Here is a 19,360-nt window from a genome sequence, read left to right on the forward strand (position 1 = left end):
CTGTCCCTCAGCTCTTCAGCTCAAGGCTAGCGCTCTACCACTTGAGCCACAGCGCCACTTCCAGCTTTTTTCTTTTTGCTTATATGGTACTAAGGAATCGAGCCCGGGGCCTCAGGCTTGCAAGGCAAGCGCTCTACCACTTGAGCCACCTTCCCAGCCCCAAAGGTCTTATTTTTCTATAGGCTATAGTTTTTAATTTTTTTTCAAAAGAGTGTAATAGGGGAATTAATTAAATAGAACACTTTATTAAAATAAACCTCAGGTTATCTGGATACTGAAGTCCCAAGTATTAGGGCTCAGACTGATGGTACTCCCAAGTAACAGCCAAAGAGAATACAAATTTGCTTGAAAATTCCATGAAAGTTAGTCTCTGGACTCAAATTACAATATAAACAGCATCCTAAAGTCATCAGACATAACAGGAAACATAAGCAAGAAGAAATAGAAAAGATATTAGAAAAAGTTCTAAAATCCTGTGTTTATGAGACATAGATTATTGAATTTGTGCCTATTTGGAAAGCTGGAAATGATCTAGGAGATCAGAAAATTGTAAGAAGCGCTAGATTAAAAAAAAGCCAGCCTCAGAGCAGAATGCTGATGGCTCATATCATGCCTGTACCTGTCATCCTAGCTGAGATCTGAGGATGACAGTTCAAAGCTAGCCTGGACAGAAAAGTCTTATCTTCACTTAAGCACCAAAAAACAAAACAAAACAAACACCACCACCAAAAAAGCTCTAAGTAGAGCTGTGGCTCAAGTCACAGAGTGCTAGACTGAAGCAAAAATGCTCAAGGACAGGCTGAATTCAGCCCCTTTACATACATACATACATACACACACACACACCACAAACAAACAAACAAACAAAAGACCCCTCAAAATTACAAGTGAAAATATAGTAACTAAATTCAGTGGGCAAGCATAAAAGTGGATTAGACATATATAGTCAAGGGGTCATTAATGAATGAGAAGATAAATCATAAACTATCACTCAGGATATATATGAGTAGGTGCTGCAATATTTAATGAATGAACATAGGAGGGATTAAACACAAAAAGTGAGCTGTAATTTATGACTATGTTGATATCTTTTCTCACTCCAATATTTCAAAAAGAAAATTCTCTGATTGGGAGCTCAAATGGAACAAGATAAATATATGGAAAGGTACTAGAGGAAAGAAAACAAATAACAGTGAGCAGGACATAGTGGCAATCTGTATGATGGAGATGAGAAAGGTGGAGAAGCGTAGGAGAAATCAAGAAGTGCAGGTGGCAGAGGAGATGGAAGTGAGAGGTGGAGGTTAGAGAGGGAGAAAAGATGAAAACAGAGGAGGACATGGAGGAAAGGACTGAGAAGGGGAAACGAGAAAGGAAGGTAGAGAGAAAACAAGAAGGTTGTTTGGATTCTAGAGTCTGCTTTAAAAAATTCTCAGTTCCTTTTTGTAATGGTCAATTCCCTGGTTAAAAGAAGTTTTTTTATATATATAAATTTCTGTTACATTTAGATGTGTTTATAAATAAGAGGTAGTTCTAATTTTGTGTCATTTCTTAGATGACAGAATGGAAGAAAGGATGTGGGATAAGAGAAAGAATGGCAATATGGTTTTACTTCTCAAAAACATCTGAAGTTGTCAGGAGCTGCTGGCTCATGTCTGTACTAGCTATTCAGAAGGCTGAGATATGCGGATCAAGGTTTGAAGTGAAGACAGGCAAGAAAGTCCCTGAGACTCTTATCCCCAATTAACAAATCCAGATGGTGTGTGTGTATGCTTATATATTTATACATATATTTATGTTTATATATAACCTAGATTTTTATATATACCATCTGGATATATATTTGCATTTTCTGTATTTCACTGGTATTTTATAATGAAATAGTTGTATAATTTTTTCAAGGCCAGTCTCAAAGTTTAACAAGGCAACAAACACAATTGTTCTATTATCCAAAAAAAAGGCAGAAGGGGTAGAAAAGTACAGAAGGTACACACATACAAATAGAAGAGGAGGCAGATAGGAAGATGGGGGGAGGGAGAGAGGGAGGAAATAAGTAGAAGGAAGAGAGGAGGGATAGCCAAAAGTGGATGGGGGGGTAGGAGAAGCAACTAAGATCAGGGTGTACATCTTTAGCTGCCTTCAAACAGCAATACTTGGAAGCCGTCCTCAGCAAGCAACTGAGATTTACTACAGTCCTACAAGCCTGGACCTATATGCCAAAAGTCATAAGGCTATGAAAGTGTAGCTTCTGTTTTGACTTTTAACTAATTTGGAGACCTGAACTAACCTATTCTCAGTTTATAACAAAACATAAAGGTAAACTGATATGAGACCATCTGCTGTCCTTATCTACTTAGTGTGAGTTTCCATACATTTAACCAACAAACTATCTAGGTACTTGGTTACAGGGTGTTGCTCCGGGCCTAGCAGGATTTGTCACATAACATATGGGATGTAATTGTATTAATTTTCTAAAATTTAAAAGGTTCTAAATTTCCAAATATTAACTGGGTCCCCAAGTTTTCAGATAAGGATTTGTAAATTTATATTACTTTAATCAAGTGTATGTATATACACATGGATATGTAATATATAAGTTATTTATACATTCACTATATATTCACTATAAATTCACTATATATATATATATGCCAAACCCCTTGTTTCTACATACATATAAAAGGCCCAATTTACATAGCAAATGAGAGTAAGTCAAAACTTTCCATCAGGTCTTTGTGTGGCTTTTCACTTTGTGTGGTTTTCCTTCAGTGACACAACTCCTTTCAATAGCATGGATTTTCACCTACAAAACCAATACCAAAGTTTGTTTCCAGTACCAAAGTTCCTCTTTTCATTTGTAGCTGTATCCTTCCTTATTCTAATTAAAACAGTAAGCAACAGGGCTTTATATTTCTAAGCTGTTTCACTTTCTTCCATATTTAGCACTGACCATGGTCATATCTAACAGCTAACATATCTAACAAATCTAACAACTGAGATTAAGAAGAAATAATCTCTATTCGATACTGTACATTGATGTCCCAGAAAACTCAATTACTCCCCTACATCATGCTTCTACAACAGAATGCACCCCATTGGCTTTCCCGTGGACTCACAGTTCTCTCTAGCTTATGCTCTTCTGATGGCATATGCTGCCAAATCTCTAATGCCCATTAGTAGACTTTACCATTTCTGAGCTCCAGATTTACATATAAAATTGCCTTTGACATCTCTCCTATGAAAATCAAACTCTACGAAAATATCGGACATCTCTAGTTTTTTTTGGTTGTTGTTTAGTTTTTGTTTTTTTGCCAGTCCTGGGTCTTAAGCTTGGGGCCTGGGCACTGTCCTTGAGCTTGTTTTGCTCAACACTAGCACTCTACCACTTGAGCCACAGAGCCACTTCTGGTCTTTTCTGTTTATGTGGTTCTGAGGAATTGAACCCAGGACTTCATGCATGCTAGGCAAGCATTCTACCACTAAGACATTTCCAGCCTTGTTTGTTTTTGCTTTTGTCAGTCATGGGGCTTGTACTCTGGACTTGGGTGCTGTCGCTAGGTTCCTTTTGATAATTTAATCTATCCTTTTATCCTTGCCTTATTTTTTCTCTAACACTTATCACCTATGTTACTATGATCTACCATTTGAGCCTCTATGCCACTTCCAGCTTTTTTGTGTGTGATTAACTGTAGATAGGAGGCTCACAGACTTTCCTGCCTGGGCTGGCTCTGAACCATGATCCTAAGATCTCAGCCTCCCGAGTACTGGGATTACAGGTCTGAGTCATCTGTGTCCAGCTAAGACATCTCTAATTTAACACTGATAAAAACAGCAACATCATCTCCAAACCTGTTCTCCCTAAATCTTCTCTCACCCCACTATTATAGTTAATTAGCTGCTCAAGCTCACAATGTAAGGACCTCTACTGTGTGTTTTCCTGTGGGCCACATAGATGATCTACTGACCATTCTTGTATACAACTCCAAGTTCTATCTTAAATCTATTTTTCCTCCCCTCTCTCAAACTCCCCCCCCCCCTTTTTTTGTTACAGTACAGAGGTTTCAACTCAGGGATTCTAGGCCTTTCTGCTCTGATTGTTTTTTTTATAGGAATTCTCACTTTTTTCCCTGGCTTGTACTATGATCAGCTATTTACATTTCCTTCCATAACTGAGTTGATATACATGTACCAACACACCTGGCTTTTTTTTCTATTGAAATGTGGTCTCAAGCACTTTTATGGCTGAGGTTCTCTGGAACCTGGATCCACCTGGATCTCTACTTCTTGCAAAGCTGGAATGATAGGTACACATCAAATGGCAAGCTACTGGTTGAAATGGGGTCTTGAGTGCTTTTTGACTAGACTGGCCTATCTCTGCTGCCTCCTGAGTAGCTAGAATTATAGACATAGACCACTAGCATTCTCTTTATATCTGACAGCAGTTCTAATCTAAGACTGGAACAGTGTCATTTTGGCCTATCTTACTCAAAGACCTTATACTAGTCTCCTCGCCTACATTCTTGATCTCCTGCTAAACCACAAATTAAATCTATTGTTCAATATTAATATCACAAAGGAACTCAGACATTATATGCCTCCTGACAGAAATCCAAAATGTCACACAAAATACTACCTATGGAAAAATTAGTATCAATAAAACTAAATACAAAAATCTGATTGCATTTTAATCAAGCCATCAGAATTTTCAGTTTTCAGGAAATACAGGGAATGAAGAAAATACAAAATGCCATGGTAATACAACCAACAAACCTTAGTGTGGAAAACCTTTACCCAAGGTAATATCTATTTTCTTCAATGAATAAATTCCAAGAGGATAAAAACAGAGGTCAATGTTATGGATGAATAGAGATAAACCAACTGCAATGGTGAACCCTGTTGAAATTCTAATGCAAACTACAAAAAGGTAGTTGTGAAACAGCTAACAAAACCTTAACACTGATTATTTGACACTCAGGATTAAGTTTTTAGATAAGAGTCAATGTTGTGTTTTTTTCCCCATAAGTGAATCCTAATTTATTTAAATATTGGCTTATTATGTGTAAGCAGTTTGAATTATTTACTGATACTTTGTTTAAAAAGAAAGTCAATGTTGCTCTATTTTGAAATTTTTTTCACCTTACCTATGGGCATGAATACATGTATACATATTTAAACACATAGTCAAGTAGGTAGACTGAGGGAATAGTAAATAGGTATATAGATGGATAAAGATTGTTACATACTCATAACCTCTGGAAGCTGGATGATGGCTACTTAACAGAATTAATTACAGTATTATCTATTTCTGGATATGTCTGAAATCTTTTGTAGAAATTATAATAATTCATTTATCCTCACTAAAACCCCAATTAAGCAACATTGTAAGAGGAAAGAAAATGGGGTAAGGAAGACTATTTTTGTTTTTCTTACTGAAGTGTTGAAGATTGAACTTAGGACACACACTACCACTTGACTTACATGTGTGTCCTCTGACTATGTGAACAAACACTTAAAAGATGGCTGCGGGGCTGGGAAGGTAGCTCAGTGGTAGAGCGCTTGCCTTGCATGCCTGAGGCCCTGGGTTCGATTCCTCAGCACCACATAAGCAAAAAGAAAAAAAAGCCAAAAGTGGACTGTGGCTCAAGTGGTAGAGCACTAGCCTTGAGCTGAAGAGCTGAGGGACAGTGCTCAGGCTCAGAGTTCAGGCCCCAAGACCGGACCCAAAAAAAAAAAGATGGCTGCAAATCCCTAAAAGATGCAAATGAAAATAGTGGAAGGCTATTGAAGCTTCTATAATAGTAATGCCTTAGCAAAGCTGCAAGTCAAAATTCTAAGAAGCTGACTACAATAGAGAACTGACCTACCTTGAAGAATGACAGAGAAAATAATTTCTAAGTCAGAATGTACAGAAATGAATACAAATAGCAACTGAAATTTTATGTAATGATTGCATCAAGCTCTTCACCATCTCCAACCCAGAGAATTCAATACACATTAAGTATGGACATATGCATGTTTGTATGACCCATGATTTTATGAAAATGGAACCATCAGAAAAGCAAAAGGCACATTCTGGGAACCAATTAAGTTTGCTTGTCAATGTTAAAATTTAATAGAAGATTTAAACAACAAAGTGAAGGATATGTCCCACAATACAGAAGAAAGATAAAAAAAATGAGAAGAAAAAACACAAAAGACACAGTGAATCAATCTAGTAGATTCAACATCTGACTAATACCAATTCTGTGAGAAAAGACTCAGCATAATAAAGGGAAGGACATAGCTAAGGAAAATCATAAGCCTTCAGAAATGAAAGAATAAAGTAGTAAAATTGTATTTCAATTTAAACTAAAAATCTAACTCAGTAGAAACTGAAAACTCAGTGATTAAAAATAAGGTAACAGCTGAATTTTAGTATTCAAATAAAATGTTGTTTTTGGCAACATAGTAATCTTAAATAATTAACTATTTTCTTTACAAAAAATAAGTTTTATCCCATATAAAATTTAATAGGAGCCAAGAAATTTAATAGAGTACCTTAAAATTCCTAGCAGAAATAACTGACTAGTTAAAAATATATTTGCCAGGAAGCTGATACATGTTTGGGGAGGGAAGGGAACTCAAATGAAGGAAGGGTGAGCAAATACAGTCATTCCATTCAATGTACATTATATAAAAATTGGATGTATCTTGGGAGTAGGGATGAGATGGAAAGCTGGAGGAGAATGATGTAAGGAGTGATCAAGATGCACTATACTCATAAAGTGACTTCTGGAATGGAAACTTTTTTCTGTAATTACTTAATAAGTCAAATACATACACATATAAACATATGTAAATGTATTGGAAGCTCCACTTTCAGTTTTTTGGTGATTAATTGAAAATAAGAGTCTCAGAGATGTTCCTGCCTGGGCTGGCTTTGAACCACGATCCTCAGATCTCAACCTCCTGAGTAGCTTGGATTATAGGTATGAACCCCTAGGCCCCAGCTATGGATGAAGATGTTAAGTAAGCTAATACATAGATTTGTTTTTCCAGGGATTTAAATTCCATAATCCTCATATGTCATAACAAATATTCATAAGTATGATAAAAGCAAAACCATTAATTTCTTGTTATTTTTTTCCATACCCACTAAACCACATTTTATTATTTGGAGTGGTCCCAGAAGCCAAAGGATCCTGCAAAAGGTTAACCTCTAGAAAGCAATACCATCATCTGCACAGATTTTTTTTAAGACTTATTTTTGGAATAAGTCTGTACTGAAATGTTTAAAACAAAAACTTTATTTCTTTCCAGCCACTCTGCAGCAACAAAAGGCCAAATTCTTCTCTCATACTTCTGGGGTAAATTGCAGGGCCCAGCATCACATAATAATCCTACAAGTTTTTAACTCTATCCGGTTTGACTGCCTGGAGCTACCAACACAGTTATTTAACTGCTTGGTTTTATAGTCTTAAGTAAGGCTGAAGACAACTAAACAGAAAACAATACTCAAAAGCCACCACCAAAAATTCTTAAAGTGGTGGTCATTACAGTGGTTCACAAATTTGAAATAAAAGTGCTAATAAAAATATCTCATATAACCATAAAGTTAAACAAATAATCTGAACCTCCATAAAAGATAAAATGATTATAATTTTTCCTTATAGTGAAATACTATTTAACAGTTTAAACAAATGAGGCAGAATAACACATAATGGCACTGAAAATAAAATCCTCATGCCATATTAAGTTTCCATAGTGAAGCAAAAATACATTCAGAATATCACTTTATATAAACATAGCAGAAAAAAATACATTTTGAAGAACAGGGGTGCAGCTTAGTGATAGTGGTCTTACGTAGCACCCAAGGAGTCCTTGGGTTCAATCTCCAGTATCTTGCAAACACCCCCCCAAAAAAAGGGGTTATTTTAATACTCAATACATATGTTGAAGCCCAGTTAAAAACATGAAATGACATCCCATATTAATAAAATGTTTACCTATTCTTACACTTGGGATTTGGAGATAGTTTTGAAGGAATTTTTGCTTTATTTTCATTTTTGTATTTTGAAAAATATTGATATACTAAGTTCATAATTAAAATTACAAAATGAACAACATAGGCTAGGAATAGTATAACAGATATTTATAAACATTTACATGATTCTAGTGCATATATATATGTGACAGAAACTAACATGCATAATTAGCAGAAGATATTAAACTATTAAAACTACATATAACTTGTTATATATATCTTGTTATTTTTAAATTTTTTACAAAGGTATATTTTAATCAAAAAATATTTTATTAAAAATAAAATTAGATGGAAAGTTATCCTCTAGGTCTTAAAAACTGTTATTTGATTTTTCAAAAAATTCAATACATTCCTAAATTGTCTGAAGGTATTTATATACTATTTGAAAAAATAAAAACTAAGCAAGTGATACCCAATGATCCTAAACTTTTTTTAATGAAAATTAATCTGGATATGGCCCAAATCAAAAGCAAAATTTCCTTTTAAGTCATGTGTTGTTGTTTTTCTTTAAAGGAAAAAACCGATGCTTTTACCTTAAAAACTAATGACCCTCATTTTATTTCTATAAGATTATATAAATTAAGGGGCTGGGAATGTGGCTTAGTAGCAGAATGTTTGCCTAGCATGCATGAGGCCCTGGGTTCTATTCCTCAGTACCACATAAACAACAACAACAACAAAAAAGATTATATAAGTTAAGTAAATTCTTGGAATAAAGCATGATGTATAAAACCAAATTACTATCATATTTCCATTTTAATGTGCACTATATAGTTTAAATGACTTTCTATCAATACCATCATTTTGATAAGTTTGTCTTGTAATAGCCTCAAGGGGTCAAACTCCTCAGAGAAGAGGTCATCATATACAATCACAGGAAGACTGAATCTGTTAACAAGTTAAAAATCTTCAAATATGAACAAGTCTGCCTACTAAAACATTCAAAACACTTTTGAAAAACTTCCCCTTCCCCTTTGTACACATCTCTAATACAGATATGATTATAAAGTATACCTCCAAAGCATCTTAACAAAAGATATGATACTGGGGGAAAAAGGCTAAGTTATGAGGGATAATACCAAATGCACAATTGGAGCTCTGGATTTGGCTTTCTGTTCTTAGATATGGGACAGATCTCAGTAAGCCTCAGTTTCCTGATCTGTAAAATGAAAATACTACCAAAATATTATATATACTTCACAGTTATTTGTACCTGAGAAGTTAATATATATAAGTATATAAAAGTGCTTCTGAAAACTGTAAAACACTGTAAAATATGTTTTTTAATTATTCTTACCAAAGTAACAGTGATAAAATTAATTTTAATCAAGGTATTTCCTGTTCAGAATTCTAAAAAGGCTACATATCTTCTAGATTACTGTTTACTGGAGACACTGACAGACACATACATAGTAGTTAGTGTAGTGTCCATGGCAAGCCATTTTGCTTCTTTGAACATTTTATAACACAGAATTGTACCTGTGTCAAATACAACAGGAAAGATGCCACGCTTGCTAATCAAACCTTCCTGCCAAAATGTGTCATTCCTCCAAAGGCCATGTTCTTCCTTCAAAGCTTTTGCATACATTCCACGTTTCTTCCACTATCCCCTCATATCCAATACCAAAGACTGAAGATTGCTTGAGGTTGCAAGGTAAATTTTCACATTATGTTTGCTAGATCCCATAAAGAAGCATCAAGTGGAAAAAGATATAAAATGACAAGCACACACACATACACATATACATACTGACCATACACACACAAACAAGAAAATGTCCTTCATTCTTTAGGGAGAAATTTAATTTCTTACATAGCAAATGATCGTCACCTTAGAATGAAGTGTATAACACAGTAAAAGAAGGAAAATAATTCATACTCACCATCTCCCATAGCCATTCAGATGGTCCAGGGACGTCTCTCAAACCAAGAGGTCAAATTTCACAGCAAATAAGTGCAGCTCAGAGCCTGCGCCACTGGGCTCGGCCTGCAGCCTGCAGACACCCGAAGCACTGTGTGACCCAGGCCGTGCTGCAGCTCTGCACCGCAATAGCCAACAGCTGCTACTCCACTTCAAAATAAAAGTCTGGGGTCTTGCTGAAAATCCTCGTTTATTTAGGAGAGTGGAGCCGGAGCTTGCTCAAGATTATCCTTCTACTCGCACATATGCTGTTATTTACAGGTTATGATGTTTTTTCCTTGTACTGACTGCCTGAAATTTAATCTAAGAAAAGCTCTGGAAGCCAATAAATGCCATCCCACTGGGGGACTTTTAATGCAATCATCAAAACACAAGGCATGTGTTCAGCAATCATTTTCTGCTTCCCTAAAGATACCCATGTAATCAGTAGCAATCACATGATCTGATGGATTAACTGATTTTCGCCTTTTTAAAAAGGTTTTCATCCCTTTGTCATTATCTTTTAATATTTACGACAGAAAATTGCTAAAAGTGCACAAACAGAAATAGCCTAGTTTCTATGATTAACTGCTCTCATTATGCAGGAAGCATTTCTGGCTGCCGTAAACAAATCACGTCAAAGACAGCCCATCAAAGGCTGCTCTGTGTGTGGACAGCAGTGCCACACGGAACAAAGCTTGCTTCTGGTGGAGGAGACAGAACCTAGCCAGTGCGCAGCTGCAGGGGTGCAGAGCACCCTCTATCCAAGCTATACAACCATCAGCATATTATCAAGCTCTGAAAAGGCCTTGGGGCTCCTGGTCACAGATACGTTTTTAAAAGATTCCCAAAAAAGTATTGATTTGCTTTCAATCAACAGGGGTATATTATAGACTATAAATACATAAAGCAAGTCTGGAAGTTACCTTACTGACTTATATAAGCTAAATATAAAGATTAAGTTCTATGCTTTATTTTATAGCCAGCCTCTAAGAGCAATTTTTAAACAGTACAATTGTTTCAGAGAAGCTGGAAATTACCATGAATACATGCCAAACTATGTTAGGTCCTGTATATATATTAGACAAATTAATTGTGCACACTGTTTTTGTTTTTACAGTGAAAAGAAAAAGACTTGCAACCACAGCCACCAACACTTTTAGTGTTTACCTCTTGGTTACCATAGGAGACTGTCTAAAAAGCACCATGATGACATCTGATACTGTCAAAATCACAGGAGACTTTCAACTTTCAGTCATTTCCTTACTACTAGGCTAGTACTGCCTTCTTTAAGTCATATGACTCATTTTAATGCATTTTATTCTAATAGCAGAACTAATTCTACTATACTCACAAACTCAAGCCTAACTCATTTCTATAACATGAGACTGAAGTCAGACTTGAAAAACTCTCAATACAATATTAACAACAAAAGCTAATTTCTCTCTATTCCTAAACTAAATGGTATGCTCAAATCTCTGATGCTATAATTTACTCTGTTCATGAGTGTGCTGATCTAATGCTTGAGAAAATAAAGTCAAAGAATGCAACCAGAACTTAAAAGAGTATAGACATGGCAATTAGGACAGAAATCAGAGGCAAAAATATGAGATATAAAAACCTAAGTACTTGGATATGCATAAGGGTAAAGGAAGTATAATAAAATTTTTAAAAACAAATTATCTGAATAATAAATGCAAATAAGATAGTGTTAAACTATGTCATCCATCCCCACTCACCATGTCATTCTATAGCCTAAAGCCACATGTAGACTTCCTATTCCTGGAAGCACACCAAAAATCCTTTATGAGTATTAATATATGCTAACAATAAATAAATGATATAGATAAGATTCTATAGTCTATTTAAGGTCCTCATGCCATAGCATGCTTACTTCTCCCATTGCATTTTATTTACCCTGCAAGCTACTACCAACCTCACTGGGCTGTCGGCAGCACTGATTTCCCTGTTCTTTGAATAAACCGAGTCCTATTCCAAAACCTCTTGGCTCTTATAGTCCTGATTTTCTCTACCCAAAGTGTTTTCCTACCATTTCTCCAATGACTGGATCATTTTCATTTATGAGTTCAAATACATCAAGCCTCAGGGACACTTGCTCCACTATTCTATCTGAAGTGACACTACTGAACTACTCATAATTTCAGTATTCTATTTTCTTCACTTAGTACTATTTAGATGGTAACTGTTAGCTAAAATGACTCTAAAAAGGCTATGTTACCTTTGTAACAAGCTCTATATTGTCTTTACTAAAGCATAGTGATTTTTTTTTATCACAAAGCACTCTAAGTAATTATACTGTAAGACATATATTTCATTATTATAAAAGACAATAAGCAATTTTATTGACCATAAGTTTCACAAAACATCATGTACAACAAACTTGAAATGCATGTTATATTGAATGAGCCCCAAATAATTTGCTTTTAAGTAAACAAAATGAGTGAGAAAAAGATAGTGTCTTCAATGGCTTTTCAAATACATACATACAACAGTATATATGAACCATTGAACCATTTTCACACATATTCAGGCTGAGCCTTGTTTTGCCCTAAGATGTTTTCCTGTTCCATAACTGTATTTTCTAGTTTCATTGTGAGAGTGTGATAAAACCTAAACAACAAAAAGCTAAAAAATTTGTGTGTGGGGGGAAAGTGCAGAAATCAAAAGGAGCTGAATAGTTTTTATAACATTCATTTGTACAAAAACTATTCGTCTTCCAATTGTCAAAAAAATATTTTCAATGTTCAATTGATATGTTCTCCTACCTCTGAAAATTAATCAAGTATCCTGGGTTGAAATGAAATACACTACAGTTTTGTCATTAATACAAGGAAAATAATTTTTTTCATAAACGTATTTCCTCCAAGACTTACAGTAACCAAACTGCATATTTACTTGTTTGTTAATGATCTATCTCCTGCCTAGAGATAGGATCATCAAAGGCAGAAACTTTGCTATCCTCTTTACTGTTGTGACATAGTCTAATCTGCATTTTAAGAAGCTCACTCTGACTTCTGGGTAACAAAGGGATTATAGGAGGCAAACTTGATCTAGTATAGTGCTCCAGGTCAAGGCCAGCGGAATAAGAATAGTGTTACCAGTGAAGAAGGGGAGGCAAATTTGAAGTATGTTAATGTATCAGAAATAGAAATAATAGACTAGCTAGAAAGGGGAATCATGTCAGGATTTTAACTTGACAGCGGCCATAAAGTGAAATGGGTAAGCATGAGGAAGAAACAGGTTTAAGGGATTCATTGCAGGATAGGATTATAATTAGCCTAAAATCTGAAACACCTAGTAGATATTTAAGTAAAGAATGTTCTTGAGACTGCAAGTTACCAAGAAAGAGAGAGGAATGACAGCAGAATTGCATATTTAGAAGTTATGGTTATTTAAAGTCTTTGGGCTAGATTGGATAAAAGGGAGGGGTTTGGGGGTTAAAAATAGGAGGGAAGGCTTAAATCCTAAAACCTGGCTAACCTGATAAACAAGCTTCCTCATTTTAATGTCTTCCTTTGTTAACTAGTTGATTAAGGCATTTTTTTTCAGCAACAGCACCATCCCTCTGCATCCACAGAAGACTGGTTCCAGGAAAATTTAAGGATACTAAAATATAACAATGCTCCAATCCATTATATAATATGGTTCCTACATATAACCTACACATATTCACCAACTTATTTAAAATCATCCCTAGATTACTTATAATACATGAACAATGCAAACACCATGGAAACACTGCATTTTATAGGTAAATATGACAAAAAATATATATTCTCAGGCCTAATTACACTTTCCATCTGCAGTTATAGTTAGTAAACTTAATCTGTGAATGCAGAAACTGCAGATGCAGAACCTATTCATTGGGCTCGGAATGTGGCTTAGTGGTAGAGTGTTTACCTAGCATGCATGAAGCCCTGAGTTCAATTCTTCAGTACCACATACACAGAAAAAGCTGGAAGTGGTAGAGTGCTAGCCTTGAGCAAAAGAAATTTAGGGACAGTGCCCAGGCCCTGAATTCAAGCCCCCAGGCTGGCAAAAAACAAACAAAAACCTATGGATTATAGAACCTATGCATACAATGAAATAAAAAAAAACCTTGGGGTGCTGGGGAGAACGGCTCAAGTAGCAAAACACTTGCCTAGCAAGTGTAAAGCCCTGAGTGGGGGAACCGCATCTTCTGGCCATGTGAGGTGATTCATAATTATCATCTTAGCTACTTGTGAGGAAGAGAGAGGAATGGGCTGGGAAGGTAGCTCAGCGGTAGAGTGCATGCCTTGCAAGCATGAGGCCCTGGGTTCCATGCCTCAGCACCATATAAACAGAAAAAGCCAGAAGTGGCACTGTGGCTGCAGTGGTAGAGCGCTAGTCTTGAGCTGAAGAGCTGAGGGACAGCCCCCAGACCCAGATTTCAGGCCCCATGACCGGCAAAAAAAAAAAAAAAAGGAATGCAGTTTGAGGCCAACTTTGAACAAAAGTTAGCAAGATCCTCTATCAGGGAACAAGGTAGCCATGACAACACACACACAAGCACACTTCCCAAATACTTGGGTAGCATAAGAAGGAAAACTGAATTGTCTGATCCCAGCCAAAAAGCACAAGACTGTACCTGAAAAAAAAAAATCACTAAAGCAAAAATTGCTAGGAACATGTGGTTTAAGTGGTAGAGCACTTACCTAACAATTGTGAGATCTTGAGTTCAAAATCCCAGTACTGTCCTCACCCACAAATCTTTTTTTTTTTGTCATGTGGTTGAACTTAAGAGTTTGGGTGCTGTCCCCGAACTTTTTTATTCAAGGATGGCACTCTACCACTTTGAAAACTTCCAGTTTTCTGGTGATAAATTGGAGATAAGCATCTCACAGACTTTCCTGCCTCGGCTGGCTTCAAACCACAATCCTCAGATCTCAGACTGCAGAGTAGCTAGGATTATAGGTGTGAGCCACCAGTGCCCAGTATTCCCCCAACCCCCAATCTTATACCCCAATATGCATTCACAGACTTTAGCTTTCACATATGACCATACGATCAATATTTCAATCAGCTTCTACATCACAATCTTTGGGACTCCCTCCAATCAAAATAAATGCCAGACATCAGTATCATCACTGAGTCTACATACAGCTATAAAAAGTGTCCATCAACCCTCACAATTTCTATTAAAAACAACTAAGTAAAAGCATATTTTATGCATAGAACAAGGAGATCAAAATGTTCACCACACGTTCAACTCAAAAGAGATAAAATAAGGCAAAAAAAACAGTATCATTTAAACTACATACCCATTATTACATTTTCACTTTGAAGAGTAATGCTTAGCAGGATGTAAGATTTTGTCATTATACCTGAGCTAAACTTTCAAGCCACAAAATCAAATCTTCTGAATTACTGATATAATACTTGGCTTGAAAATACTTTTTAGTGTCTAAAATTTTGCTGAATAGTCTCAGAAATGTTTGAGAGTTCGAATAATTTAATTACTCTTACCTTTGCAGATGCTCAAAATCATACTGCCCGAATTTTGCACTTCATCAAATTTGGCAAATATTATTTCTAATCTGGGAATAAAAGAATTGTTTATTTTTACAATGAGATGAACAGAAATAATGCCACCATCTCCCTTACAAAGAAAAAAAATTGTAAGGTCTGGAGATGTAGGTTAATGGTAGACCACTTGCAAGTGTACACAACCACCTGGGTTCCATCCCACCACAAAGGACAGAAAGAGAGAGAGAAAGCATGGAGAAGTGTGGAAAGGTGAGGAAAGAGCAAACATAAGTATTCAGTTAGTTTTTTGTTGCTTTTTTTTTTTTTTTGCTGGTCGTGGGACCTGAACTCTGGGTCTGGGCGCTGGCCTTCAGCTTTCAGCTCAAGACTAGCGCTCTACCATTTGAGCCACAGCACCACTTCTGGCTTTTTCTGCTTATGTGGTGCTGAGGAATTGAACACAGGGACTCATGCATGCAAGGCAAGCACTCTACCACTAAGCCACCTTCCCAGCTCTCAGTTAGATTCTTATACATCTCTCCTACAATTAATTTACTAGCTAAAAGAAGACACACAACCCATTTCTTGATTAAAAAAAAAAAACAAATTGTCACATGATGTGGTTTCATTATAAATTGATTTCTCAAGACAGAAAACTTTTTTTAATTGTAAAGGTTATGCACAGAGGGGTTACAGTCATGTAAGTCAGGTATTGAGTATATTTCTTTTGAATCATGTCACCCCTTCCCTCATTTTCTCCTGTTTTTTTCCTCCCCAATACCCTTCCCCACAAATTGTATAGTTCATTTCCAAAATAGTGTCTAGTGAGTATCACTACTGAATTAGTTCACCTTTTGTTCCACCATTTCTGTGCTTCCCGTTCCCCTCCCCAAATCAGATAAACTTACATACAAGAAGTGGAAGCGAGATTTTTTTTTTTTTTGTCATAGGGTCTAAACTCTGGGCCTGGGCGCTGTCCTTCAGCAATTCAGTTCAAGGCTAGTGCTCTGTCACGTGCACCACATCACCACTTCTGGCTTTTTCTACTTATGTGGTGCTGAGGAATTGAACCCAGGGCCTCATGCATGCAAGGAAAGCACTCTACCACTTAGCCACCTTCCCAGCCGGAGATTTTTTTTTTATTTTACTTTTTGCAGTTCTTCCCCCACCACTCCCTTTATTTTTTTTTTTGCTATATTTGATTTCTGTACCTTTTGTCTTATATGTAAGAAAAGATTTTCTTGTATATCAGAAAGCATTCTATGACTGGTGGCTCACACCTGTAATCCTAGTTAATCAGGAGGCTGAGATATGAGAATCCTGTTTCAAAGACAGCCCAGTTAATTGGAGACTCTTTTCTCCAATTAACTACCAGAAAACTGGAAGTGGCACTGTTACTCCAGAGTTCAAGCCCCAAGACTGACAAGAAAAAGAAAAAGAAAAAAAAAAAGCATATTCTAGCTCTAATCTTATATTAAATCCACTCAAGTCACTAAGTCTTTCTTTTTCTTTATTTTTGTTTGGGGTGGAGGGTATTGGGAATTTATCTAGGATCTTGTGGCAGTATTCTACCACGTCAGCTATGCTCCAGCTATGCTCCACCAAGATATCTTTTTAAAAACACATAAGCCGGGCGCCGGTGGCTCACGCCTGTAATCCTAGCTACTCAGGAGTCTGAGATCTGAGGATAGCGGTTCAAAGCCAACCCGGAGAGGAAAGACCGTGAGACTCCTATCTCCAATAAACCACTAGAAAACCAGAAGTAGCGCTGTACCTCAAGAGGTAGAGTGCTCGCCTTGAGCTGAAGAGCTGAGGGACAGTGCCCAAGCCCAGAGTTCAAGCCCCATGACCGACAAATACACACACACACACACACATCATGCTAAGGAAAATTAAGGCAAACATAAAACAATGAAATGTCATAGTCAAAGATAAACACCAATTCCAAGTAAAGTGATACAAAAAGATCTTTCAAATAAATGCACCCTGTAAGAAGGCAGGAGTAATTATTCTGTTACCTGATAAAATGGACTTTCCATTAAAATCAGCAAGAAGAGACAAAAGTCACTACATAAAGGGAATGATCCACGAAGAAGAAATTCTAGTGGTCAATATATAGGTACAAACAGTTGAGCACCTGAATGTATTAAACAAATCCTTAGACTTGCAAGAACTGATAGACCCCAACACAATAATAGTGGGAGACACCCCACTTTCACCGAAGGGTAAGTCAAGCAACAGAAAATCACCAAAGAAGCCTCTGAATTAAATGACACCATAACCCAAATGGACTTAACAGACATCACAGAGTATTCTACCCAACAACTCATGATACATATTGTTAGCAGCCCTTGGACTCTTCTCAAAAATAGATTATATTCTAGGACATTTAACAAGCTTCAGCAAATATAAAAGAATTAAGCTAACTCCCTGTATCCTATCTGATCACAATAGAATTAAACTAGAACTCAACAGCAAAAGAAAATACAGAAGACACTTCAAACGCTGGAAAATAAACACACTGTTGATGGGGCACTAAAGAAATAAAGGAGAGAATCAGAAAGTTCTTACAATCCAATGAAAATAAAAACACATTGTACCAAAACCTCTGAGATACAGCAAAAACAGTGCTGAGAGGACAGTTCATAGCTGTAAGCGTGCATATAAAGAAAACAGAAGCAGCTCAAGTAAATAACCTCATTCTAGAAAAACAGGAAGAGAAACAATAAAGATTAGGGAAAACTCAATGAATTAGAGATCAAAAGATGTTTCTTTGAAAAAATTAATAAAATTAGCAGACCCCTGGCTAAATTGATAAAAATAAAAAAAGAAACACAGAAGAGACTTAAAATTAGAGATGATAAAGGAAATATCACAACAAACATCCAAATAATCCAAAAGATTATGAGGGGCTACTTTCAAAATCTATACTCAAATAAGATGGAAAACCTAGTAGAAATGGACAAATTCCTATAGACATACAAGCTGCCGTGGCTGAACCAGACCCATAACAAGCAATGAGACCAGGTAGTAATAGAGGCGTCCTACAAGGAAAAGTGTGATGGATTCACAGCTGAATTCTGTAAGCCCTTTAAAGACAAACTGACACTAGTACTCCTCAAACTTTTCCATGAAATAGAAATGGAAGGCTCACTACCAAACACATTTTAGAAGCCAGCATTACACTTGTCCCCTAAATAGGTAGGCACCATACAATGAAAGAGAATATAGACCAATCTGATGAACACAGGTGCAAAGTTCCTTAATAAAATACTTTCCTGGCTAGGAATGTGGATTAGTGGTAGAGTGCTTTCCTAGCATGCATGAAGCCCTGGGTTATTCCTCAGTACTACATAAACAATAAAGGCTGGAAATGGCACTATGGCTCAAGTGGTAGAGTGCTAGCCTGGAGCAAAAGAAGCTCAGGGACAGTGATCAGGCCCTGAGTTCATGCCCCAGGACTGGCAAAAAAAAATTAAAATTAAATTAAATTTAAATTAAATATTTGCCAACAAAATTCAATATCTAATTTTAAAAAACTGTACACTATGATCAAGTTGGTTTTATTCCAGAGATGCAAGGTTGGTTTAATATATGTAGTCAATAAAGGTAGTAAAAATTAACAGAGCTAAAGCAAAGATCACATGATCATCTCATTAGGTGCAGAAAAAGCCATTGACAAAATCCAACATCCGTTCATGTTAAAAGCTCTGGAGGGGCTGTGAAGGTGGCTCAGTGGTAGAGCGCTTGCCTTGCATGCATTAGGCCCTGGGTTCGATTCCACAGCAACACATAAGCAAAAAGAAAAAAGCCAGAAGTGGCGCTGTGGCTCAAGTGGTAAAGCGCTAGCTAGCCTTGAGCTGAATTGCTGAGGGACAGCGCCCAGGCCCAGAGTTCAGGCCCCACGACCGGACTGCCCCCCACAGAAAAAA

The 19,360-nt window shown here is 36.5% G+C and overlaps 1 protein-coding gene across 1 annotated transcript in view; it reads right to left on the bottom strand.

The window, feature by feature from the left end:
• The window catches only part of Clasp2 (cytoplasmic linker associated protein 2), a 203,186-nt gene that overhangs the window by 138,939 nt on the left and 44,887 nt on the right, over window positions 1–19,360 (bottom strand). The window contains exon 7 of the mRNA XM_013028474.1: window positions 15,429–15,499. Within this exon, the coding sequence (XP_012883928.1) occupies window positions 15,429–15,499 (71 nt within the window). The remainder of the gene's footprint in view (window positions 1–15,428; window positions 15,500–19,360) is intronic.

This window comes from Dipodomys ordii, unplaced genomic scaffold, assembly GCF_000151885.1.
Source record: "Dipodomys ordii isolate 6190 unplaced genomic scaffold, Dord_2.0 Scaffold110, whole genome shotgun sequence".
Classification (NCBI taxonomy): domain Eukaryota; kingdom Metazoa; phylum Chordata; class Mammalia; order Rodentia; family Heteromyidae; genus Dipodomys; species Dipodomys ordii.